Source organism: Phyllobates terribilis, unplaced genomic scaffold (genome assembly GCF_046119375.1).
Source record: "Phyllobates terribilis strain yellow unplaced genomic scaffold, ASM4611937v1 Scaffold_5__5_contigs__length_657084704, whole genome shotgun sequence".
In the NCBI taxonomy this organism is placed as follows: Eukaryota; Metazoa; Chordata; class Amphibia; order Anura; family Dendrobatidae; genus Phyllobates; species Phyllobates terribilis.
In genome coordinates, this window is record NW_027362765.1 from 66,761,450 (window position 1) to 66,787,684 (window position 26,235).

A 26,235-nucleotide genomic window follows, 5' to 3' on the forward strand; every position below is an offset into this window, starting at 1 on the left:
GACGTCATGAGTGGGTGTCAGTTCCAGCACCATGAGGGCTATACCCATCATGGATTTAAACTGTCACTGCATGTAACAGTTCAATGCCGAAAGCTGTCAATGACAGCTAAGCGGCACGGCAAGAGATGCGGGGACCCATGTCATAGGTCCTCGCACTCTGAGGGCTGTGATCAGTCAGTCAATATGTCTGGCCAATCACAGCAAGATCACAGCAGGAGCTGGCTGTTTAACCCCCCAAAATGATGTGATCGCAACATTTAGGAGGCAGGCAGAGGGAGGGATCTATAAAAGTGTCACACTAGTTAACCCCTGCAGTGAATGCGGTAAAAAAATAAAAATGTGGCAAACTATGCTTTTTCACCATACCACTGGAAAAAAGTGGGATAAAACAAGTTAAAAAAAGATGAATGTAAATAAAAATGGTATAGCTGAAAACGTCATCTTGTCCCACAAAATACAAGCCACCAATCAGCTCCATCAGCAAAAAAAAAAAAAGTTATAGCTCTCAGAATATAGCGATGCTACATTGTGTAAAAGCACCAAAACATAAAAAATTACATAAATATGGTATCGCTGTAATCGTACTGACTCGAAGAATAAAGCCACCTTATCAAATTTACCACACGTGGAACAGCATAAAAAAAAAAAAAAAAAAAAAAAAACGATTCCTGAATTGTGGTACCAATAAAAACATCAACTCATCCCGCAAAAAACAAGCCCTCACATGACTCTGTTGGCAGAAATATGGAAAAATTATAGCTCTTAAAGTATGGTGTGGCACCCCTGAGGGTTCGGTCGCCACAGTGGTACTGCACCTCACCCAGAGGTGTGGTGTCTCCCTTCTCTCAGTTTCGGAGCAGAGTCTCTCTAGGAGCTCTGCTCCACTTCAAGGGCCCACGACTGAGGCCCAGGAGGGGAGCAGGGAGTAGGCTCCGTTCTGAAGAAGGGATCCTAGGGGGTACGTAAAGTGCAGGCGGCACCCGTACACCCCGAACCTGCCAGGTGTCAAGAGGATCTAGGCCGCAAGAAGGGGACCGGCCCCTGGACCAGTCGTGCAGCTTCAAGCCTCGGCTGGAAAAACCGGAGGCTTCTGACTTCTATAGCCAGAAGTCAAACTCACACTTCAATCCAAGTAAGGTCGAGCAGGTCTGAGTAACTCCGACGGACAGGGGGGACCTCGCAGCACCCAAATAGGATTCACAGTGAGAAGCGCAGGGCGGGAGGGAGTAAAGACCCGGCGTGAAGTCGGTCTAGGAAGGTACGTATGAAAGTGGGGTTCTGCCAGGTACACCCGAGCTGCCTGAGGAAGGACTGAACCCCTGCCCGGTGAATGCAGTGCGACGCGGGAGGCTTGCACCAGTACTGTGCACCTGAGGAACTTGAATAGAACTGTGAGCAAACTCGGATGACTGCACTGAACTGCCTCCGCTCCTTCATTTTGCCAATACCTTTTTCCTCCCTGCACTACAACGCCCAGCGCACCTCCTCCAATTTCTCCTACGCTGCCCTGAGGCAGGCTCCACCTGTGGGGAGCCGTTCCATCTTAAGCTGCCCTATCATCTGCCTCAGAGGACTGCCGCAGCACTGGTGATCCTCACCAGACACCACAGGTGGCGTCACGACAATTTTCCCCAACCAATAAGTTCCCTTTTCAGTGACCGCCCTGGGCCACGGACCGGGCCAGCCACCGTGATATCCTCCGGCTCCAACCGGAGGCCCGGTTGCCGAGTAACCCACGGCCGTGGGGGCGCGTCAATGGCAATGCAAAAACTAGAAAAAAAGAAATAGAAAAAGCCTCACCGTGCATCATAATGTGAAGCAGCTCCTTAATTTGATCGCCTGGATCCTAATCCATTGACCTCTGGTAAGAAGACGAAAAATAAGGGAAAAAGGAGGATCATGTAGCATAAATAGACTGTGAGCCCTCGCGGGCAGGGTCCTCTCTCCTCCTGTACCCATCGCTGACTCGTTTTGTTAAGATTATGTAAATGTTTTTGCTATGTATATCCCTATCACATGTAAAGCGCCATGGAATAAATGGTGCTATAATAATAAATAATAATAAATTCCATAAAAGGTTGAGCTTTATTCCATTTTGTTAAAAACAAAGGTAGGGATATCCATACATTTAAAAGAAAATTTCTCTCTGACGCGTTTCTGGCCGAAGCCCTTAGTGATAGAGTATACATTTAAACAACACAGCACCATTATATATACTGCCATGAATGTTATCCAGTATATGCATCTAGATAGGTGCCTTTGGGGGTCTAGTTTCCAAAATGGGGTCACTTGTGGGGAGCTCCAATGTTTAGGCACACAGGGGCTCTCCAAACGCAACATGGTGTCCGCTAACAATTTGAGCCGATTTTCCATTCAATTTGTTAGAGGACACCATGTCGCGTTTGGAGAGCCCCTGTGTGCCTAAACATTGGAGCTCCCCCACAAGTGACCCCATTTTGGAAACTAGACCCCCAAAGGCACCTATCTAGATGCATAGTGAGCATCTAGATAGGTGCTTCACAACAGTTTCCACTGTTTAGGCACATCAGGGGCTCTCCAAATGCAACATGGCATCCGCTAATTATTCAAGCAAATTTTACAATCGAAAATTCAAATGGCGCTCCTTCCCTTCCGAGCCCTGCCGTGCGCCCAAACAGTGCTTTTTGCCCACATATGGGGTATCTGCGTGATCAGGGGAAATTGCACAACAAATTTTGGGGTCAATTTTTTCCGGTTACCCCTGCGGAAAAAAAAAAAATGGGTCAAAAATATCATTTTTTGTGAAAAAAGTTAAATGTTAATTTTTTTCTTCCACATTCCAAAAATTCCTGTGAAGCACCTGAAGGGTTAATAAAGTTCTTGAATGTGGTTTTGAGCACCTTGAGGGGTGCAGTTTTTAGAATGGTGTCACTTTTGGGTATTTTCTGTCATAAAGGCCCCTCAAAGTCACTTCAAATGTGATGTGGTCCCTAAAAAGAAATGGTTTTGCAAATTTTGTTGGAAAAATGAGAAATTGCAGGTTAACTTTAACCCTTATAGCTCCCTAATAAAAAAATAAAAAAATTGGTTCCAAAGTTGTGCTGATGTAAAGTAGACATGTGGGAAATGTTATTTATTAACTATTTTGTGTGACATATCTCTTTGATTTAAGGGCATAAAAATTTAAATTTTGAAAATTGTAACATTTTCAAAATTTTCGCCAAACTTCCGTTTTTTCACAAATAAACGCAAGTGATAGCGAAGAAATTTTACCACAATCATGAAGTACAATATGTCACGAAAAAACAATCTCAGAATCAGGGGGATCCGTTGAAGCGTTCCAGAGTAATTACCTCATAAAGTGACAGTGGTCAGAATTGAAAAAATTGGCCTGGTCATTAACGTGCAAACCGCCTTGGGTTGTAAAGGGGTTACATTTACTTCTCTAAAAAATATAGCTATATTTATTAATTAATATCTAGAATTATTCATTTTTTTCTGGTCCCCTCAACTTGTATTTGATAGTCCTTTCTTTTTAGGCTGGAACTAATTTTTTTAAGCATTTACCATGTCAAGAACTATGTTATTATTCAATATTCATGAACAAACCTAAAGAAATTTTGTTGTGATGCCATTTATATAGAGGTGCATCTCACAAAATTAGAATATCATCAAAAAGTTAATTTATTTCAGTTCTTCAATACAAAAAGTGAAACTCCTATATTATATAGTCATTACAAACAGAGTGATCTATTTCAAGTGTTTATTTCTGTTAATGTTGATGATTATGGCTTACAGCCAATGAAAACACGAAAGTCAATATCTCAGTAAATTTATTCTTGGGGTCGGTGAGATTACAGCGATACCAGAATTATATCGGGTTTTTATGATTGACAGCTGTCACACACTAAAAGACGCATTTTTTTGCATCGTCATATTTTGAGAGCTATAATTTTTCCATATTTTGGCCGACAGAGTCATGTGACGGCTTGCTTTTTGTGGGATGAGTTGACATTTTTTATTGGTGCCATTTTCAGGCGCGTGACATTTTTTGATTTTTGGGAGGCAGAATAAACAAAAACCAACAATTCAGGAATTTTTTTTATTCTACTCCGCGTGTAGTAAAATTGATAAGGCAGTGTTATTCTTCGGGTCAGTACATTTACAGTGGTACCACATTTATATCGTTTTTCTATGTTTTGGCGCTTTTACACAATAAAAGCTATTTTATAGAAAAAAATATTTTTTTGCATCGCTTAATTTTGAGAGCTATATCTTTTTTATTTTTCGGCTGATGGAGCTTTATGGAGACTTGTTTTTTGTGGGACAAGATGACGTTTTCAGCGGTAACATTTTTATTTATATTCGTCTTTTTGATCACGTGTTATTCCATTTTTTGTTTGGCTGTATGATAAAGCATTGTTTTTTGCTTCGTTTTTTTTTTTTTTTTTTTTACCGTGTTCACTGAAGGGGCTAACTAGTGGGACAATTTTATAGGTCAGGTCGTTCCGGACGAGGCGATACCAAATATGTGTACTTTTATTGTTTGTTTTCATAATAATATTTATTGATGGGTATACTATATTTTTATTTTTGGTGGATTATTTTTTTTATATATATATATATTTTTTTTTTCACTTTGACACTTTTTTTTACTTTTATTCTTGGTCCCACTATGGGACTTTCACTTTTTTTATTCTGATCGCCTGTATAGCACAGGAATTGAGCACCATCCCTGTGCTATGCAGGCTGTCAGCGCTGCAGATGCAGAAGATACTTTGGTCATGCACTGCGCATGACCAAAATATCTTCTTGTTGTCTGGTGACCCGGATGTTGTCATGACAACATCAGCGCTGTCTGCCGCGGCTTCCCGGGAGGCCGGCAGGAGAGGTGAGTATCGCGATCACCTCCCCTTGCCCCTGCAATGCTGCGATCGACTTCATCATTTCAAGCTGCAAGATGTTAATATATAGACCAAAAAAATTAGATATATAATAAAATGTTGCCAATATTGTGTTGGATATAACATAATATAACTTTAAACTGGTATTCTGTCAATAAAAAAACAGCTGTTCAATAGATTAACACAGTGTCCTTGCGGAAGTTTAAACCTTTTGGTTGTTTGGAATCTAACCAGATAATCCAGTATACTTCTCGCATAATTAGGAAGATTGTTATCTATGGAATATTAATGTTTATATAGACCCCATATCTTGTCAAATTTAGAGATAGCATCTCTTTTTACGTATACATCTTTTTCCAAATTTACTAGCCAGTTAACTTTATCAATAAATTCTGATATCATAGGCTCCTGATCTGTTATCAATTTTCTTGCCATATATAACATACGTGCCGCCGCAATTTTGCTGTAATCATCAATAGTCAGATCTTCAACATATCCCAATATACATTGGGGTTTCTGTGTAAATCTCTGAAATATGTGATTTAGACGGAACTCCCGACGGAAGACTCCTTATAATGAGGCAGATGAAGATACTGTGGACGCAGTCTGACCTGTGATAGGTGGTGTCTGTCTTTTTAGGCGTGCACAAAAGTGCCATCGGCTACAGATTTGTGAACTTCTGAAAAGAAGGACACCGCTGAACAGAAGCCAGATTGAGTCCAGAGTAACTCTGTTGCCTCATCATAGTGAATGAATCCCGCAGGGGTTTCATCTGAATCACGTCACTCGGAGATTTAGATGGAAACCCCGATATCAGAGCTCAGTGTAGAGCAAAGGATAATTGTGATGCCAACGTTATATAAAATGTTTCCAATAAAAGTTTCAACTCAATCCACAAAAAAAAGAAAGTCCCCACTCAGGTCATTCATGCGTTAATGGAAATATAGGGGGCTTCCAGGTTAATGGTAGTATAAAGGCTCTGAAAAAGCGATATGCCACCCCCATCCCCCAAAAGAAATTCAGTGAATTCTGGACTCCCAAATCCAAATGCACCCTTCTTTCTAAGCCCCACAGTGTGCATAATCCACATTTAGAATCCACATGTTTCACAGGGGTAGAATTATCAAATTGGGTCACTTGAGGGGGTATTCTGCTCTTCTAGCACTTAGGGGCTCTCTATATGGAGTCCACAAACTATTCTAGTAAAAATCTGTGCACCAGGAGGCAAATACCTCCTTCCGTTCAGAGTGTTGCCGTATGGCTAAGCAGTACTGCACAGCCACATACAGGGTATTTCCTAGTTAAGGAGAAAATGTGTGACAAATTTTGATGCCATTTTTACCCATTTTGTTGTGTGAAAATGTAAAATCTGGGGCTAAGACTAAATTTGTGTGGTAAAAATGTGATTATTTTTTCTTCATTGCTCAATAGTATAAAATTCTGTGAATATGATCAATGCACCCTTAAATGAATTGAGAGGCGTGGTTAGTAAAATGGGGTCACTTATTGGGGGGGGGGGGTTCTGCTGTTCTGGCACCCCAGGGGCTCTTCAAGTGGGTCATGGCACCCAAAAATCATATTAGTAAAATCTGCACTATAATATGGTGCTCCTTCCCTTCTGAGCTTTGTACTGTGCCTCAAAAGTAGTTCCTATTTACATGCAGGGTATTGGCATACTCAGGAGAAACTGCACTACAAATTTTGGGGTCCATTTTGTCCTATTACCCTTGTGAAAATAAAAAATTTGGCGCTAAAAGATTTTTTTTGTGGTAAAAAGGGGTGTTCAAGGTGTTCACCACACACCTAGATACATTCTCTGAGTGGCCTAGTTTCCAAAATGGGGTCACTTGTGGGGGGGGGGTTCCACTGTTTAAGCAAATCAGGGGCTCTCCATGGTATCAGCTCTAAATTCCAGCTATTTTTGCATTCAAAAAGTCAAATGGTGCTCCTTCCCTTCCGAGCCCTGCCATAAACAGTAGTTTTCCCCCACTCATGGGGTATCTGTGTCCTCTGGAGAAATTGCACAACAAATTTTAAGGTTAATTTTCTCCTGTTACTCTTGTGAAAATAAAAAAATGTGGGTCTAAAGTAAAATTTTGTGAAAAAAGGTAAAATGTCCAGTTTTTCCTTCCACATTCCATTACGCACGTAGAGAGTTAATAAACTTCTTGAATGTGGTCTTGAGCACCTTGGCGGGTGCACTTTTTAAAATGGTGTCAGTTTTGGGTATTTGTTGTCATATATGCCGCTCAAAGTCACTTCAAATGTGATGTGGTCCCTAAAAAAATGGTTTTGTAAATTTTGTTGAAAAAATGAGAAATCGCTGGTCAATTTTAACCTTTCTAACCTCTTAACAAAAAAAATTATGTTTCAAAAATTGTGCTGATGTAAAGTAGACGTGGGAAATGTTATTTATTAACTATTGTGTGTGACATAAGTCTCTAGTTTAAGGGCATAAAAATGAAAAGTTTGAAAGATGCTAAATTTTCCACGTCACATCGAACAAATTGTAGCACTATCACGAGGTACACTATGTCACGAAAAAACAAACAAACAATCTCAGAATCAGTGGGATCCGTTAAAGTGTTCCAGAGTTATTACCTCAAAGTGACAGTGGTCAGACTTAAAAAATGAGGCCCGGTCATTAAGGGGTTAAACAGACAAACCTAACATAAAAACAAAATAAGCAAATACTCAGTAGTAAGTAAATAAATGGCAATAGTGCATGTAAATAACAAAGGATACTTAGTTAACATTGTTTTGGCAAAAAAAAGTAAAAGCCATCCCACCACGACAAGGTGACCTCAATCAAGACGGTCCTTACCTCTAGTATTTAAAACCTTACCATGTGTCAAATAACGTCAATGTGAATAATGGTCGAGGAGAACCAGGGCCCAACTTGTTCACCCAGCTATTGGAAGCTATATGAATGTAATGTACAGCTTAAAAAAGGGAGGCCATGCCCTTGTTTGCACTCAGTACAAAAACCTAAAGCAAAATCGAAAGAAATGAACTGAAGTGTAAATTGGTATACATTCACATTGATGTCATTTAACACATGGTAAGGTTTTAATACTAGAGGTTAGGACTGTCCCAGTTGGGGTCATCTTGTCGTGGTGGGATGGCTTTTACTTTTTTGTCAAAACAACGTTAACTATGTATCCCTTGTTACTTACATGCACTATTGCCATTTTTACTACTGGGTATTTGCTCATTCTGTTTTTATTTCAGGTTTAGTAAGGATAAATGTGTAGTGAGAATTGACTTTGGGGGCATCATACTATGTGGAGGGCCAGCATAGGTTTGTCATACAATGTGCACGCCATGGAAGGTAGTTGGTGGGACATAAAGGAACATTTTATTCTATGCTATTTTAAAGTCATTTCCCTATCCACATTTGTTTGCAGGGCGATTGTCCTGCTATTACCCCCATTTTGCTTCCTTTTGCAGCCCCCTAACCCTTATTACCACAATTTTACAGCACAAAAGTTCGGGTCCCCATTGGCTTCTATGAGGTTTGGGTTCGCGGTAAAGTTCTGGTACCCGAACTGAACTTTGGACCGTAGTTCAATCGAACCCGAACATCCACGGGCCCACTTATCCTATTCTCTGTCTTTAAAAGTTGTGAATTATTTTCTTCAAAACCACTCTAAAGAGTTGTTTCATTTGGAGGGGTGAGGCGTTTGAAAGAGTTTGCAATTAAACTTGATTTGAAACCCCATAATTTCTATAAATACCCCTGGTCACCTCAAACTATCAGGTCACCCTATGAATTGGATGGAACAAGCTGGGCATTGGATGATTACATTCACAACTGGCTTGATCATGTATAGCAGCATCTCTCTATTGTTGATGTCAAACAGGTTGGTAAAAAGCATCACTGGACAACCCTTTTTGAGCTGAAGATGTAATGTAAATGTAAAATATATTATACACTGTTAATATATAACAGTATTGTTTGTATACTGTTTGGATTGATTGGATATGGGCAGCATGGTGGCTCAGTGGTTAGCACTGCAGCCTTGCAGCGCCGGGGTCCTAGGTTCATATTCTACCAAGGACAACATTTGCAAGGAGTTGGTATGTTTTCCCAGTGTTTGTGTGGTTTTCCTCCAGGTTCTCCGGTTTCCTCCCACACTCCAAAGACATACTGATAGGGAATGTAGACTGTGAGCCCCAATGGGTACAGTGCCGATAATGTCTGTAAATTGTCTGAATTGTAAAGCACTGCGGAATATGTTGGCGCTATATAAATAAAAAGATTGTTATTGAAAATCCCTTAATGCCCCGTCACACTTAGCGACGCTACAGCGATCCCGACAACGATACGACCTGTCAGGGATCGTTACTGCGTCGCTATGTGATCGCTGGTGAGCTGTCAAACAGGCAGGCTCACCAGCGATCAGGGGAGCAGCGACATCGTGGAAAGAATCTTTCCGACATGTCCTGCTCCTGGTTACCAGCCTGCTGAAATACAGCCTGTTTGTATTTGGTAATCCTTCTCCTTTGTTTCAATTTACATTTCTCGTGTTGGAGCCATGATTCATGTCAGTCCACTTGGTGCAACAGCTCTCCAAGGTGTGATCACTCCTTTTTAGATGCAGACTAATGAGCAGATCTATTTGATGCAGGTGTTAGTTTTGGAAATGAAAATTTACAGGGTGATTCCATAATTTTTCCCTCAGAATTGAGTGATTCCATAATTTTTTCCCTCTGCTTGGTCTGAAAAAAATTACCCTTACTGAGTACCACATTTTTAATCTTGATTTCTTTTAGTGTTTCTTAAAGCCCTAAAGTTGCCATTTGAAATGACTTTAGCTTTGTGCCATGTCTGTGATCTGCCTTTTTTCAACAACATTAAACAACTGAAAGAACATCCTCCGAGCCCGGTGGTTCCATAATTTTTGCCAGGGGTAGTAGACTATTCTACTTGGATGCTGATTGATCTTACTATTAGTACATGAATCTCATTTCTAATGGAGCTGTTTTGTGACATTACTACCCTTTCTCTCTCTCTCTTTCTCAAGTAGGTTGGGAGCCCTTTATGGGCTCCTTAAATGTGATTCTCATTCTCTAATTCCTATTGCACAGGCTATCTCACTGATTTTGTTTTACATTTGCTCTACTTACTTTATGTCCTAACTTCTTTATTTTAATCTTACTTTGATCAAGGGCACCAAGTAGCATGGCTGCTTCTTATTGGAATCCTAAGCGGATTGATATCTCACTTCCATTGGAAGAAGACGGCACTGCACTGGGGTGACTTTAATGCCACACTTGATCTGACAGACAACTCCAAGGGTAGATCCCATCTTATGTAATGAAACATTAAAAGCGCTGTTGCAAATACAACTGTATGACACTTGGAGACTCCAACATCCCTCTGATAGGTAATACCGTTTCTATTCTAACCCTCTGGACGTGTATAGCAGACTAGACTATATTTTTCTTCAGCACAGTTCCTGGCCCCAAGGTTTTCACATACCATCTTTGGAAACGTTCCCTGGTCCAACGATGCACAGAGTTCTGTTCCCTTAAAGTGTCCTAGCTAACCAAACAGTATGGTCTTTGCTGCTCTGAGAGTCATTACTACTAGATACACTCTGCTCATCTGACATACAAAATTACATAATTATATCGTGGATCATTCATCCAGAGATACAGCCACCTTGATTAAATGGGAACCTCTTAAATGTGTCCTAAAGGGGCAGTGTTCATCAAACATGGTGAAGAATCAAAAAGCATAGGGCATAGGCTTAAAAAAAACAGCCCTCTAGAATGTCACTAAACTAAAAATGGTCAGGAACTTTTCACAACAACCCTTTGGGACCATCTTAAGGCCAGAATAGAAGCCAAACAAATGCTAGATATCTCACATAGGCGCTTACTTCAACTGGGCTATAGCCAATTCTATGGATTCGGGAAAAAAAAAACCTGGGAGGATGTTAACGAGAGTCCTGAAGTCCAAAATGGCCCAAAACCATACACTGTGCGCAGAATTATTAGGCAAATGAGTATTTTGATCACATGATACTTTTTATACATGTTGTCCTACTCCAAGGTGCATAGGGTTGAGAGCCAACTACCAATTAAGTAAATCTGGTGATGTGCATCTCTGTAATGAGGAGGGGTGTTGACTAATGACATCAACACCCTATATAAGGTGTGCTTAATTATTAAGTAACTTTCATTCCTTTGGCAAAATGGGTCAGAAGAGAGATTTGACGGGCTCTGAAAAGTCCAAAATTGTGAGATGTCTTGCAGAGGGATGCAGCAGTCTTGAAATTTCCAAACTTTTGAAGCGTGATCACCGAACTATCAAGCGTTTCATGGCAAATAGCCAACAGGGTCGCAAGAAGCGTGTTGGCCAAAAAATGCGCAAAATAACTGCCCATGAATTGAGGAAAATCAAGCGTGAAGCTGCCAAGATGCCATTCGCCACCAGTTTTGCCATATTTCAGAGCTGCAACGTTACTGGAGTATCAAAAAGCACAAGGTGTGTGATACTCAGGGACATGGCCAAGGTAAGGAAGGCTGAAAAACGACCACTTTTGAACAAGAAACATAAGATAAAATGTCAAGAATGGGCCAAGAAATATCTTAAGACTGATTTTTCAAAGGTTTTATGGACTGATGAAATGAGAGTGACTCTTGATGGGCCAGATGGATGGGCCAGAGGCTGGATCAGTAAAAGGCAGAGAGCTCCACTCCGACTCAGACGCCAGCAAGGTTGAGGTGGGGTACTGGTATGGGCTGGTATCATTAAAGATGAACTTGTGGGACCTTTTCGGGTTGAGGATAGAGTGAAGCTCAACTCCGAGACCTACTGCCAGTTTCTGGAAAACAACTTCTTCAAGCAGTGGTACAGGAAGAAGTCGGTATCGTTCAAGAAAAACATGATTTTCATGCAAGACAATGCTCCAACTACTCCACAGCTTGGCTGGCCAGTAAAGGTCTAAAAGAAGAAAAAATAATGATATGGGCCCCCTTGTTCACCTGATCTGAACCCCACAGAGAACCTGTGGTCCATCATAAAATGTGAGATCTGCAGGGAGGGAAAACAGTACACCTCTCGGAACAGTGTCTGGGAGGCTGTGGTGGCTGCTGCACGCAATGTTGATCGAAAACAGATCAAGCAACTGACAGAATCTATGGATGGAAGGCTGTTGAGTGTCATCATAAAGAAAGGTGGCTATATTGATCACTAATTTTTTTGGGTTTTTGTTTTTGCATGTCAGAAATGTTTAGTTCTAAATTTTGTGCACTGATATTGGTTTACCTGGTGAAAATAAACAAGTGAGATGGGATTATATTTGGTTTTTATTAAGTTGCTTAATAATTCAGCACAGTAATAGTTACCTGCACAAACAGATATCCTCCTAAGATAGCCAAATCGAAAAAAAAAACACTCCTACTTCCAAAAATATTAAGCTTGGATATTTATGAGTCTTTTGGGTTGATTGAGAACATAGTTGTTGATCAATAATAAAAATAATCCTCTAAAATACAACTTGCCTAATAATTCTGCACACAGTGTATTCCTTGTATCAAACATTCAAAAGATTCTGTAGTAAATATTACCCCAATGAATTCTAGTTCCAAGTATTCTTACTATTCCAAATTAAATAACCTACCTACCACACCCTCTGATTCAGAATCCCCTACATGTTCTCTCCTTACCGACAGTTGTCAGATGAGGCAATAAAAGATGTAGAAGAGCCTTCACTCCCCAGAACTACTAAAATTAATAGGAGAACTACCCGGAAACAAAAGTCCAGGCCCAGATTGTCTCACATCTAAATTTTATAAATCGTTTTCCGAGCAATAACCCCCTTGACGATAAAAGCCTTTAACTCCATCTCAGATTCCACCCCATTCCCATGTCACTTCACAGCCACACATATTACAGCTATTCCTATACCGAAAAAGGATTCCCAATCTTGCAAAATTTAACTTGAAACTGTATGCTCAATTACTTGCAAATATATAGGGGCCCAATCTTCCGAGCTTAATTCACCCTGACAAGGTGGGTATTGTACCGGGTAGGGAGGCACGTGACAACACCCACAAAATGCTTGACATTATTAATTATGCAAGCTTATATAAGACTCTCGCTCATGATTCTGTCTTTGGACACCAAAAAGGTTTTTAGACAGAATTTCCTGGCCTTCCCTCTCACAAACTCTGTTATCATGTTGATCTTGGGCCCACATTTATGTCTAAAATACTTGCTCTATAATCACTCACCGACGGTCAGACTAAAAAGTAATGGTCCAATATCAGACGCTTTTTCCATAAATAAAGGCACTCGACAAAGCTGTCCTTTATCCCCCCTACTCTATATACCAATTGTGGAATATCTTTTGGTAGCCATACACGCCAACCCTGATATCCATGAAATCAAGATTGCAGGGAGAGAATAGAAATGTTCACCATTTGCTGATAATCTCCTGATCTATATTACCAAATCAACATATATCTGTCCCCTTTCTGAATTGAAGCGTATGGTCACATTTCAAGATAAACATTGACAAATCTAAAGCATTGAATGTCTTTCTACCCCAACATTTAGTGAACACTCTGAAGTCCAACTTCCCCATTAAATGGCCCCCAAGTAACAATATCAACCATCTGTGCATCGATGTTCCCTCCAATCACGAGGCTATTATCTCTCAACTTTCAATTATTTTTCTCCCAGTTGGTTTTAACTTCTGGAACCAGAGAGCATTCTCCTAATTTGGCAGAGTCAATGTTCTTAAGTTGACAGTCCTATCTAGGCTGCTATACCTGCTACAATCCACCCCAGTATATACAGTTATATGAAAAAGTTTGGGCACCCCTATTAATCTTAAGCTTAATGTTTTCTTAGAATTGGTGTTTTTGCAACAGCTATTTCAGTTTGATATATGTAATAACTGTTGGACACAGTAATGTTTCTGCCTTGAAATGAGGTTTATTGTACTAACAGAAAATGTGCAATCTGCATTCAAACAAAATTTGACAGGTGCATAAGTATGGGCACCCTTATCATTTTCTTGTTTTAAATACTCCTACCTACTTTTTACTGACTTACTAAAGCACTTTTTTTGGTTTTGTAACCTCATTGAGCTTTGAACTTCATAGCCAGGTGTATGCAATCATGAGAAAAGCTACTTAAAGTGGCCACTTGCAAGTTATTCTCCTGTTTGAATCTCCTCTGAAGAGTGGCATCATGGGCTCCTCAAAACAACTGTCAAATGATCTGAAAACAAAGATTATTCAACATAGTTGTTCAGGGGAAGGATACAAAAAGCTGTCTCAGAGATTTAACCTGTCAGTTTCCACTGTGAGGAACATAGTAAGGAAATGGAAGAACACAGGGACAGTTCTTGTTAAGGCCAGAAGTGGCAGGCCAAGAAAAACATCAGAAAGGCAGAGAAGAAGAATGGTGAGATCAGTCAAGGACAATCCTCAGACCACCTCCAGAGAGCTGCAGCATCAACTTGCTGCAGATGGTGTCACTGTGCATCGGTCAACTATACAACGCACTTTGCACAAGGAGAAGCTGTATGGGAGAGTGATGCGAAAGAGGCCATTTCTGCAAGCACGCCACAAACGGAGTCGGCTGAGGTATGCAAAAGCACATTTGGAGAAGCCAATTTCTTTTTGGAAGAAGGTCCTGTGGACTGATGAAACCAAGATTGAGTTGTTTGGCCATACAAAAAGGCGTTATGCATGGCGGCAAAAAAACACAGCATTCCAAGAAAAACACTTGCTACCCACTGTAAAATTTGGTGGAGGTTCCATCATGCTTTGGGGCTGTGTGGCCAATGCCGGCACGGGGAATCTTGTTAAAGTTGAGGGACGCATGGATTCCACTCAGTATCAGCAGATTCTTTACAATAATTTTCAAGAATCAGTGATAAAGTTGAAGTTACGCAGGGGATGGATCTTTCAGCAAGACAATGATCCAAAACACCGCTCCAAATCTACTCAGGCATTCATGCAGAGGAACAATTACAATGTTCTGGAATGGCCATCCCAGTCCCCAGACCTGAATATCATTGAACATCTGTGGGATCATTTGAAGAGGGCTGTCCATGCTCGGCGACCATCAAACTTAACTGAACTGGAATTGTTTTGTAAAGAGGAATGGTCAAAAATACCTTCATCCAGGATCCAGGAACTCAATAAAAGCTACAGGAAGCGACTAGAGGCTGTTATTTTTGCAAAAGGAGGATCTACTAAATATTAATGTCACTTTTCTGGTGAGGTGCCCATACTTATGCACTTGTCAAATTTTGATTGAAAGCAGATTGCACATTTTCTGTTAGTACAATAAACCTCATTTCAAGGCAGAAACATTACTGTGTCCAACAGTTGTTACATAGATCAAACTGAAATAGCTGTTGCAAAAACACCAATTTTAAGAAAACATTAAGCTTAAGATTAATAGGGGTGCCCAAACTTTTTCATATAACTGTATACCTTCCTCTTATCAGGTTAAAAATTCAAAGTTGTTTTAGTCGTTTTGTTTGGCCATCAAGCCGCCCAAGAATCCAGTATAATATTATATCCTGTCCAAAAGATCCTGTTGGTGTCAGTTTATCTGATTACCCTCGATTTTATCTAGTATCAGCCCATGCAACTATCCTTGATTTGTTGCATTGCATTAAGTCAATACTCGTACTTTGGGTCCGCATTGCAAACCATATTTGCTCGGTGTCGACATTCCCTTTTCCATGGACTTGACCCTTTGTAGTGCATAATATTTCAGTATCATACGTCAGGCAGACACTGTAGACTATATATACACTGATTACTCTAGGTTTCCACCTGATAATTCTGAAAATTCCTTCCTAGCTGGCTCGAAAAATATGTCCTTACGTATACACCAGGTAGCTCGATTTGGTTCGCACTTATCCCCTTCTACTATCCTAGGTGGTGACTGTCACAATACGACACAATTTTGAATACATACAACTTCAACACAGTTACTTTTCACTGCAGAGTGGTTCGAAATCTTTCTGCCCATTATTCCCTTTGGAAATGTTTTGTGTTGACCCCCTATGCCATCTCTGGTATTTACAAATTGTTGACAGCCCCAGATCTGGAAAACCTTGCTCAATTTTGCAAGGCTTGACAGACTCCCTGAGATATTTAGTCTATGTTGGCATTGCAGGGTGCTTGGAGAGAGAATGTCACATATACGGTGGTCTTGCCCGGCTCTAGGAGCTTTCTGGGATGTCATAAAAGTTATTAAGGAGGTGACAGGAGTATAAGTACCTAGGACACCAGAGGCTACACTGTTATACATCTTTTCTATGCCCAAATAGGTGTATAAGAAAATCACTATAAAGAAGTTGTCCAGTACTTTATATTACCCCCCAATGTATTCACCCGGGGCCCCCAAGACTTTTTGCAATTACCTTGCGTTGCTGTTTCTGTGGTGCTATCGGTGGCCGCTCACAGGCATCACGTGACCCCACACTGACGTCACAACAAGTGAGGCGTGACTCAGCGCTGGGGTCCACGCGGTGGCTGCTGGGTTGTGGGCGGGGTTACCCCCCGCGTCACACCCAACATCCACCGCGCGTTTTCCCAATGAATGGGGAAAGGCAGAGCGCGGTGGATGCTGGGTGTGACGTGGGGGATAACCCCGCCCACAGCCTGGCATCCACCGTGGAACGTGGAAGACAGAGACCCCTGGCTGCTGCCAGCACTTGTTGTGACATCAGCGGATGTCACAGCTGGCTGCAGCCGGGGGTCACGGGCATTATTTGCAATGGAATGTATTTACAAAAATCCTTAGGGGCCCTGGGGTGATACATTGGGAGGGAGGGGGGGTAATATAAAGTACTGGACAACCCCTTTAAAGGCTTCTACTTTAGGCAGCCAAAACAATTAGGCAACAAAAACACATTATTGGAATTCAGTAGACTCTCATTCTTTAGAAGAGTGGTTCATAAAGATGGCTAGAATTCATGCCAAGGAAAAGCTGATAGCCCAAACACAAGAAGAGACTATTACAACGGCTACTAAATGGTTGATTGGGAAACCTTCCTTAAATTTCCACTCTACCGGACTATCCTAAGGTGCCTTATAGTTTGTCCCCTCTTTGCACTCCCATAGACAACCTATTGTCAAATACTTTCCCGCCAATCAACGTCCTTACACCCTGGTTGTAATACAATCTATGCTATAAAGTTATGAATACCCAAGAATCACCTTGATATTTCTTTTTCTTCTTCTTACTTCCCATCCTTGAATCGTCTTGCTTATCTATATACTACTACATTGTGTTACGGATCCGGGTGGAACCTCTGTGCTGTGATACAAGGAGGGACCAGAGGGGCGTAACTAAGTTCTTACTCGGACCGACCCTGGCCACATGGCGGCTTAGTCGACTCCGTGAACCAAGGAGGGACCGGGAAGATGAACCAGGTACCACTCTGGGACCGATCTTGTGTGAGAGCAGACAACTCCCACGGGACTGATGGCCAAAGCCGACAGGCACAGCAGATGAGTACGGCTGGTAGACAAGCTGGCGGGCACGGCTGATAGGATAGACAGGCTGGCGGGCACTGGAATCTGAGGGCTGAGGAGAGTGTTAGCACACAAACAACAACCTTGCACAGGCACCTCCATTTTAGAGGAGATGCCCTATATGAGGGCAATCCTCTGGCCATTGGCCGGGGACTCTTTAGGATGGAGCGCGTGACCCCTTTAAGAGGGAGCGAGCGCACACGTGCCCTAAGTTCAGTGCCTGGGGAACTGCACGTGGTGCGCGCACCCCGAGCAGATGCAGCAGGAGGATGCAGGACCGGGGCCACGGCGGCGAGGGGATCGGTGTCTCTGTCCGGCAGGAGGCAGAGACGGTAACGCTACAGTCCCCCCACTTTACGCCCCCTCTTCTTTCGGCCCGCAAGAAATTTTTCTAGAAGACGAGGAGCATGAATGTTCTCCCTGGGCTCCCAAGACCTCTCCTCAGGACCAAACCCCTTCCAATCCACAAGAAAGAAAGTCTTTCCTTTTACCCTCTTGATGGCCAAAATATTCTCTACCTCAAGGACGTCCTCAGCGGAGACTGGAGCTGGAGTGGTACCTGGATCGTCAGAGAAGGGATTAAGGACAACAGGCTTGAGGAGAGACACATGAAAGGAATTGGAAATCCGTAAGGAGGCAGGGAATTTCAGCTTGTACGCCACTGGATTTATTTGGTTCAGAATCTCGAAAGGACTATGAACCACGGGCCCAACTTGTATGATGGTATCTTGAGACGGGCATATTTGGAGGAAAGCCAGACCTTGTCTCCCGGACGAAATAGAGGCGGATCCAGACGTCTCTTATCAGCATGCTTCTTCATCCACTCGGAGGACTGAAGAAGAGCAGATCTAGTGTCTTCCCAAATTACCGAAAAGTCACTGACGAGAGACTCCGCGGCAGGATTGTCCACTGAAGAAGAGACAGGAAACGGAATTCAGCGGTGTCGACCGTAAACCACAAAAAACTGAGACTTAGAGTACTCACTCACATGGTTGTTATAAGAAAACTCGGCCAAAGGCAGAAGTTCTACCCAATCGCTATGGTGAGCGTTGACAAAGTGCCAAAGAAAACTGGTAAGGATCTGATTAATACGTTCCACCTGACCATTGGACTGAAGATTATAGGCCGAAGAAAAGTCCAAATTGACATCCAGCAGCTTGCACGTGGCTCTCCAGAAGCGAGAAGTGAACTGAACTCCTCTGCCCGAGACAATGTGGAGGGGTAAGCCGTGGAGACGAAAGATGTAACGGATGAAGTCCTTAGCCAGCACAGGTGCGGACGGAAGACCAGGCAAAGGAATGAAGTGAGCCATCTTGGAGAAGCAGTCAGTGACCACCAATATGATGACAGAACCGGCAGATACCGGAAGATCAGTGATGAAGTCCACAGCAATGCGTTGCCAAGGAACCGAAGGCAAGGGGAGAGGAAGACGACGACCAGCTGGGAGGTGCCCAGGTATCTTGTTACAGTCACAGGAGGAACAAGCTGCGACAAAATCCGCAACATCCTTGCGCAGGGTGGGCCACCATTAATGTCGGGCTATGAGCAGAAGCGTCTTCCTCTGGCTGGCATGACCAGCCAGTTTGGACGAATGACCCCAGAATAAGACCCTCTTCCGATCCAGAGCCGCTACAAAGGTCTTACCAGGAGGTAGAGGAGTTAGATCAAGCGGAGCAACAGTCATTATTCTGGAGGGGTCAATGATGTGTAGAGGCTCCTCCTCTTGGTCGGTAGACCGGAAAGAGCGGGATAGAGCATCAGCTTTAATATTCTTGTCTGCCGGGCGGTAATGGAGAGTGAAGCTGAAACGAGCAAAGAACAAAGACCATCTGGCCTGACGTGGATTTAGTCTTTGGGCGGTTTGCAAGTAAGCGAGGTTTTTATGGTCAGTGTAGATGACCACTGAGTGCAGAGCCCCCTCAAGCAAGTAGTGCCACTCCTCCAGCGCTAATTTGATGGCCAGCAGTTCTCGATTTCCTATGGAATAATTGCGCGCGGACGGAGAAAAAAAGAGTTTGGAGAAGAAGCCGCATGTCACCATTCGCCCGGACGAGGTTTTCTGGGTGAGCACTGCGCCGGCCCCGGAGAAAGAGGCATCAACATCCAGGAAGAACTGTTTATTGCAATCTGGATGATGTAGCACTGTAGCGGAAGAGAAGGCTTGTTTAAGAGAGACCAAGGCAATTTCCACCTCGGAAGTCCATTCCCTGTGATTCGCTCCTTTACGGGTGAGAGCAGAGATGGGAGCAGTCCGAGAGGAGAAATGAGGAATGAAGAGGTGGTAGTAGTTAGCGAATCCCAGAAACCGCTGAATAGCCTTCAACTCCTCAGGTCGGGGCCACTTTAAGACGGCAGACACCTTCTCAGGATCCATCCGCAGTCCGGTCTCAGAGGTGATATACCCCAAAAATGGTAGGGAAGTCTGCTCAAAGAGGCATTTCTCGTACTTTGCATACAGGTGATTCTTCCGGAGCCTCAGCAATACCTGACAAACATCCCTTCGGTGAGAGGGCAGATCAGGGGAGAACACCAAGATATCATACAGGTACAACACCACGCAGGAATACAGGAGATCTCGGAAGATGTCATTCACTAACTCCTGGAAGACGGCTGGAGCATTACAGAGACCGGTACTCGTAGTGACCATCCCTAGTGTTTAATGCCGTCTGGCGAATCCGGACCAGATTGTACGCCCCACGAAGATCGAGCTTAGTGAAAATCTTCGCGCCTTTTAGGCGGTCAAACAGCTCCGAGATGAGAGGCAGGGGGTACTTATTTTTGATGGTAATCTGGTTTAGGCCCCTATAGTTGATACATGGACGAAGAGAGCCGTCTTTCTTTTTGACGAAGAAGAATCCTGCTCCAGCTGGAGAGGTGAATTTCTGCATAAATCCCCTAGCAAGATTCTCTTTTATGTACTCAGACATAGCACGGGTCTCGGCCAGTGACAAGGGGTAGATTCGCCTGCGAGGAGGTGAAGCACCAGGTATTAGGTCGATGGGGCAATCATACGGCCTATGAGGTGGTATTGTCTCTGCCTCCTTTTTATCAAAGACGTCCGCATATGACAAGTAGGGCGCCAGCAGGCCAGGTAGGTTAGCTGGAGTAGACGGAGGTCGAGCAGGACGAACCGGAATCAGACAGGACTTATGACATTCCTGACCCCAACGGAGCACCTCACCCGATCTCCAATTCAGGATGGGCTCATGTTTCTGTAACCAAGGCAGGCCAAGCAAGATGGGATGAGAGACATCATGTAAAAGGAGATCCTCTCCGAATGTAGCATTCCCACCTGAAGAGTTACAGGCTCAGTGACAAACAAGATGGTCACAGAGAGAAGCTTTCTATCCACAGAGGAAACCGCTAAAGGATCAGCCAGACGTATGGTAGGAATCTGATATCGCTCCACAACGACCTGTTGAATGAGGTTCCCAGCGGTTCCAGAATCCAGATAAGCAGTCTCGAAGAAGAGGGTCTCATTACTGGTAAAAGAAACGGACAGAGTCAAAGGTGGAGAGGAAGAACTTTTGCCTAGGACGACCTCTCCGAGTGGTCCTAGACACTGAAGTTTCCCGGTCTCACCGGACAGGAGCGGATTAAATGCTATATACTGCCACAGTAGAAGCAACTCCCCTCGGCACGGCGGACATCCTGGCGAGATTTGACCATCTTAACTTGGTCTCTTTGCATAGACTTTGGAGAAGACACCGGAGGGGATGCTGGTTGCGAGACTGGCCTTCGGAAGTTTGGTGCGAGGCACAGGGGTCTTCTCTCACGGGTCACCTCCTTAGAACACTCCTGAAAACTGATGTCGATCCGTGTAGCTAATGACACCAGGTCGTCCAGAGAGGGAGGTATGTCACGAACGGCAAGCTCATCCTTGATCCGTCCGGAAAAGCCCTCCCAAAAGGTGGACACCAGAGCCTCATTGTTTCAGGCAAGTTCAGATGCGAGGGTGCGAAAACGCACGGCACACTGTCCCACAGAGAGACTCCCTTGGCAGAGTCAGAGAAGAGAGGAGGCAGTCAAAGATTTTCGTCCGGGCTCATCGAACACCTTCCAGAAAGCCGCGAGGAAGGCCTGGAGGTCGGACACCAGAGGATCCCCTCTCCCACAGAGGGTTAAGTCACCCCAACGCCTCTCCGGTGAGGTGTGACATGATGAATGCCACCTTGGCCCAGGCGGAGGCGAACTGGTGTGCCAGGAGCTCAAAGTGCAGTGTGCACTGATTTATGAAGCCCTGACATAGGGCAGGATCACCACCAAAACGTGGAGGAGCAGATAGCTGGGTGCCCGAGCACCACTGGGTTGAGGTGCCGCTGGAGCAGGTGCTGCTTGGTTAGAGGCAGACACAGACGGGGTGGACAGCGCGTCCAAGCGGGAGTTCACTGTCCGCAGATAGGACAGGATAGTATCCTGTTTGGATCTCTGGCGAGAGAACTCTTGGTACAGATCTGAGAGCGAAGGCTTAGTCGACTCCGTGAACCAAGGAGGGACCGGGAAGGTGAACCAGGTACCACTCTAGGGCAGACCTTGTGTGAGAGCAGGCGACTCCCACGGGACTGATGGCCGAAGCAGACAGGCACAGCAGATGAGTACTGCTGGTAGACAGGCAGGCGGACACGGCTGATAGGCAGGCGGGCACGGCTGATAGGATAGACAGGCTGGCGGGCACTGGAACCTGAGGGCTGAGGAGAGTGTTAGCACAAAAACAACAACCTTGCACAGGCACCTCTATTTTGGAGGAGGTGCCTTATATAAGGGCAGTCCTCCAGCCATTGTCCGGGGACTCTTTAGGACGGCACGCGGCCCCTTTAAGAAGGAGGGAGCGCACACGCGCTCGCTCTAAGTACAGTGCTCGGGGAACTGCGCGTGCTGCGCGCACCCCGGGCAGATGCAGCAGGAGATCCGGAGGATGCCGGACCGGGGCCGCGGCAGTGAGGGGATCGGCGTTTCTACCCGGCACGAGGCAGAGACGCCGACGCTACACATTGGTTTCATGATACTTATACCATGATTATCCCTCTTTATTCATATGCTTTGATGCTTTATGAAATTAATATATATGTCTATATGTCCCTTTTTTCTGTTTTTCTCTTTCAGACTTTGATTTTCTTCTGTTTATTGTTATATTATGCAGTTACAAAATTAATAAAACTTTGAATTTGAAAAAAAAAGAAAGCGGCTACTTTCCTGTGTGAGTTTTTAGATGTGTAATAAGATTTGTTTTCCGATTAAAACATTTCCCACATTTTGAACATGAAAATGGCTTCTCCCCTGTGTGTATTTTCTGATGTCTATTAAGTACTGATTTCGTTGTAAAACATTTCCCACATTCTGAACATGAAAATGGCTTCGCCCCTGTGTGAATTCTCTGATGTTTAGCAAGTTTTGATTTAATACTGTAATATTTCCCACATACTGAACATGAAAATGGTTTCTCCCCTGTGTGACTCATCTGATGTGTAACAAGAGTTGATCTATATGTAAAACATTTGCCACATTCTGAACATGAAAATGGCTTCTCCCCTGTGTGAATTCTCTGATGTGTAACAAGACTTGATTTCTCTGAAAAACATTTCTCACATTCTGAACATGAAAACGGTTTCTCCCCTGTGTGAATTCTCTGATGCATCACAAAATTTGATTTGTGTGTAAAGCATTTCCCGCATTCTGAACAAAAAAATGGCTTTTCTCCTGTGTGAATTCTCTGATGTTTAAAAAGTGTGGATTTCTCACTATATCGTTTTCCACATTCTAAACACGAAAATGGCTTCTCTCCTGTGTGAGTTTTCAGATGTGCAACAAGACTTTCTTTCAGATAAAAACATTTCCCACATTCTGAACATGAAAATGGCTTCTCTCCTGTGTGAGTTTTCTGATGTTTAACAAGCAGGGATTTCTCACTATAACGTTTCCCACATTCTGAACATGAAAATGGCTTATCCCCTGTGTGCTTTTTCAGATGTGAAACAAGATGTGTTTTCCGATGAAAAGATTTCCCACATTCCGAACATAAAAATGGCTTTGCCCCTGTGTGTATTTTCTGATGTCTAGCAAGACATGATTTTGATGTAAAACATTTCCCACATTCTGAACATGAAAATGGCTTTGCCCCTGTGTGTATTGTTTGATGTCTAACAATACACGCTTTTGTGGTAAAACATTTGCCACATTCTGAACATAAAAATGGCTTCTCCCCTGTGTGTATTATCTGATGTCTATCAAGATGTGATTTCTTTATAAAACATTTCTCACATTCTGAACATGAATATGGCTTCTTCCCTGTGTGACTTTTCTGATGTGTTACAAGACATGATTTGTGTGTAAAACATTTCCCACATTTTGAACATGAAAATGGTTTCTCCCCTATGAAAGCCATTTCATGTTCAACAGCCCTTCTGAGCCTTTTGTTTTTCTTATTTGTCTTTGATGAAACAGAAACAAGGATCTGTTGAAAAGGATCAGATAACAGATTTTTTCTTATAACATCTAGAGGTATATCTGGTATAATGACATGTTCTTCACAAGTATCTGGTGTGACACCAAGATGATCTGCTGAAAAATCCGAGAGTATTAGACGTCCCTCAGATCTCCTGGTACAGTCATCTGCTAAGAATAAAAATGATTTTATTGTTTTTCAGTAACATTGCATAGGAATTATATTACTATTTATATTATATACTTTATAGCATTTTCATGAAAACTGCAATACAATTCAATTATTGACAGACTAAGACAACAGACCACAAAGAGGGACTGAGATTAGTGTTAGGCCACCAGATTATGTCCTTACAAATTTTCACTACTCTATTATAGCCATTAGTAATGAGTGAACGTGGTCATCACTTGCTCGAGCATCAGTGTTCTTGAGATCCTCGTTACTCAGTACTTTTTGAATGCTCGGGCTCAAGCTCGAGTCCCCGCCCCGCATGTTTGGCGCTTTTTAGACAGCCAATAAACATATGGGGATTGCCTGCCAGTCACTGTAATGCCATAGCCATGTTGGTAGTGGCATTACTGTGATTGGCTGGCAGCAAAGAGTCATCGGGTTTATATAAGACTCAGGACCCTATGCTCGTCACAGTCTACCAACGGAAACAGGCAAAGCAGGCAAAGGTGCTGGTGAATTAAGAGACAATTCAACACCAATTTTATTTCTTTCAATTGCAACAGCATCCCTTATTAGGGCTCATTATAATCAATATTAAAACTGCTGTTAGTAGCACTTAGGGAGAGATTGTGCTAAAAGGAATAGTGTAGGACAAGATAGGGTTCATTGCACGTCCTGTCTGCTGCAACTCATATCAATAGCCTCTCTCATGGCTACAAATATTCTTTTTGCTCTTAATCCTGCAAATTGTTGTGAAAAGAAAATAATACACCATTTATACTGCTCAAGTTGTGCGTCAAAAGCATAGAGTCAGACTTGGTAGGTTGCAGTAGCATCACTATATAGTGCAAGCAGTGAAAAAAGTCCATATGAGGTGTGCTAAATATCCTGCGATACAAATCCTACAAAGTTTTTTCAGCATCTAAATATTATACGTCATTTAAACTGCGCCAGTTGTGCATCAAAAGCATACAGTCAGACTCAGTTAGTAAGCAATAGCATCGCTATATTGCTACTGCAGTGTAACAATTCCATCTGAGTTGGGCAAATTTTACGGCGATACAAATCCAGAAAAGTTTTTTCAGCAGGGAAATATCATCTGCAATTTAAAGTAGGCAAGGCACGTGGTAAGGAACAGGAAAGTGTACGTGATGCTGATGATGAGCGCAGCGGCCGTGGGCAAGGTGAAACTGTGCATGCTGCTGGAGCACAACAAGCACACATTATGGGGGCCTAGCTTCCGATCCCACTCTTTAGTGGGGGTGGGGGGCAGAACACTACTCTTGAAGCCAGACCAGTGTGAAAGGGTTATTGGTTGAATAGCAGATAATGCTTTCAGTCAGTTTGCCAACACCACCCGGTCTTCTACATGGTCCAGTCTCAGTAGCCGTGATTCTGGACCACATAATCCTTACACTGATCCTCCTTCTTCCCACCATGCCGAGTGCCCAGAGACAAGTGATCCCACACTTGGACACTCCGAAGACCTGTTCACATTTCCATTTATAGATTCTGGCCTCTCGCCCTGCCCGTTTCTAGGAGGACATGAGGAGATCGCAGGTAGGGATGCCCAAATATTTGAGCAGCCACACTCACAAGAAGGTGATGGTGGGAAACTGCAAGAGGCCACAAGAGTTGGATGAAGATGAGACAATTGCCAAAAAGTGATGTTCTAAAGTCAGCAAATCAGGAGGACGACCAAGGTACGGAAGTGGAAGACGAGGTGGTGTACGATGAAGTCACTGAACCAACCTGCGAAAGTGACATGCAAGGGGTGGCCAGAGACACAATACAGGCAACTGTTCCCCAGAACACCAACATGGGGGAAGTTGCCAGGCCAAGGGATAGGTGTTCCCAAGTCTGACTTTTTTTAAAGACTGTCAAGTTAACTAAAAAAAGGCAATTTGCAACATCTGCAATGCCAGCATCAGCAGGGGCAGTACAACTACCAGCCTGACCATCACCAGCGTGATCAGGCATATGACAGCAAAGCACCCGTCTATTTGGGCCAAACGCCAGGGTCCAAAAACCGTGTCTGTGGGTGACACCACTGCCTCTTCCACTGTTCTACATGCACGCCAATCCCCTGTCTTTGATGCAGGCGAAGATGCCTCCCACCCTGCACCTGTCATTGCACACTTGCAACCACTATCAGCAACCATGTTCACGTCCATGTCCCAGCGCAGCGTTCAGTTGTCCCTATCCCAGTCCTTG

General features: G+C 43.4%; 1 protein-coding gene across 3 annotated transcripts in view; it reads right to left on the bottom strand.

The window, feature by feature from the left end:
* Positions 1-20,326: 20,326 nt before the first annotated feature.
* LOC141270720 (uncharacterized) overlaps positions 20,327-26,235 on the bottom strand; it is a 47,159-nt gene continuing 41,250 nt past the window's right edge. For 2 of the 3 annotated variants that reach the window (XM_073680815.1, XM_073680813.1), the window contains one exon: positions 20,327-24,020. In XM_073680815.1, coding sequence (XP_073536916.1) covers positions 22,594-24,020 — 1,427 coding nt within the window. In that variant the 3' untranslated portion in view covers positions 20,327-22,593. The remainder of the gene's footprint in view (positions 24,021-26,235) is intronic. The other variant, XM_073680814.1, reaches the window with a different exon arrangement.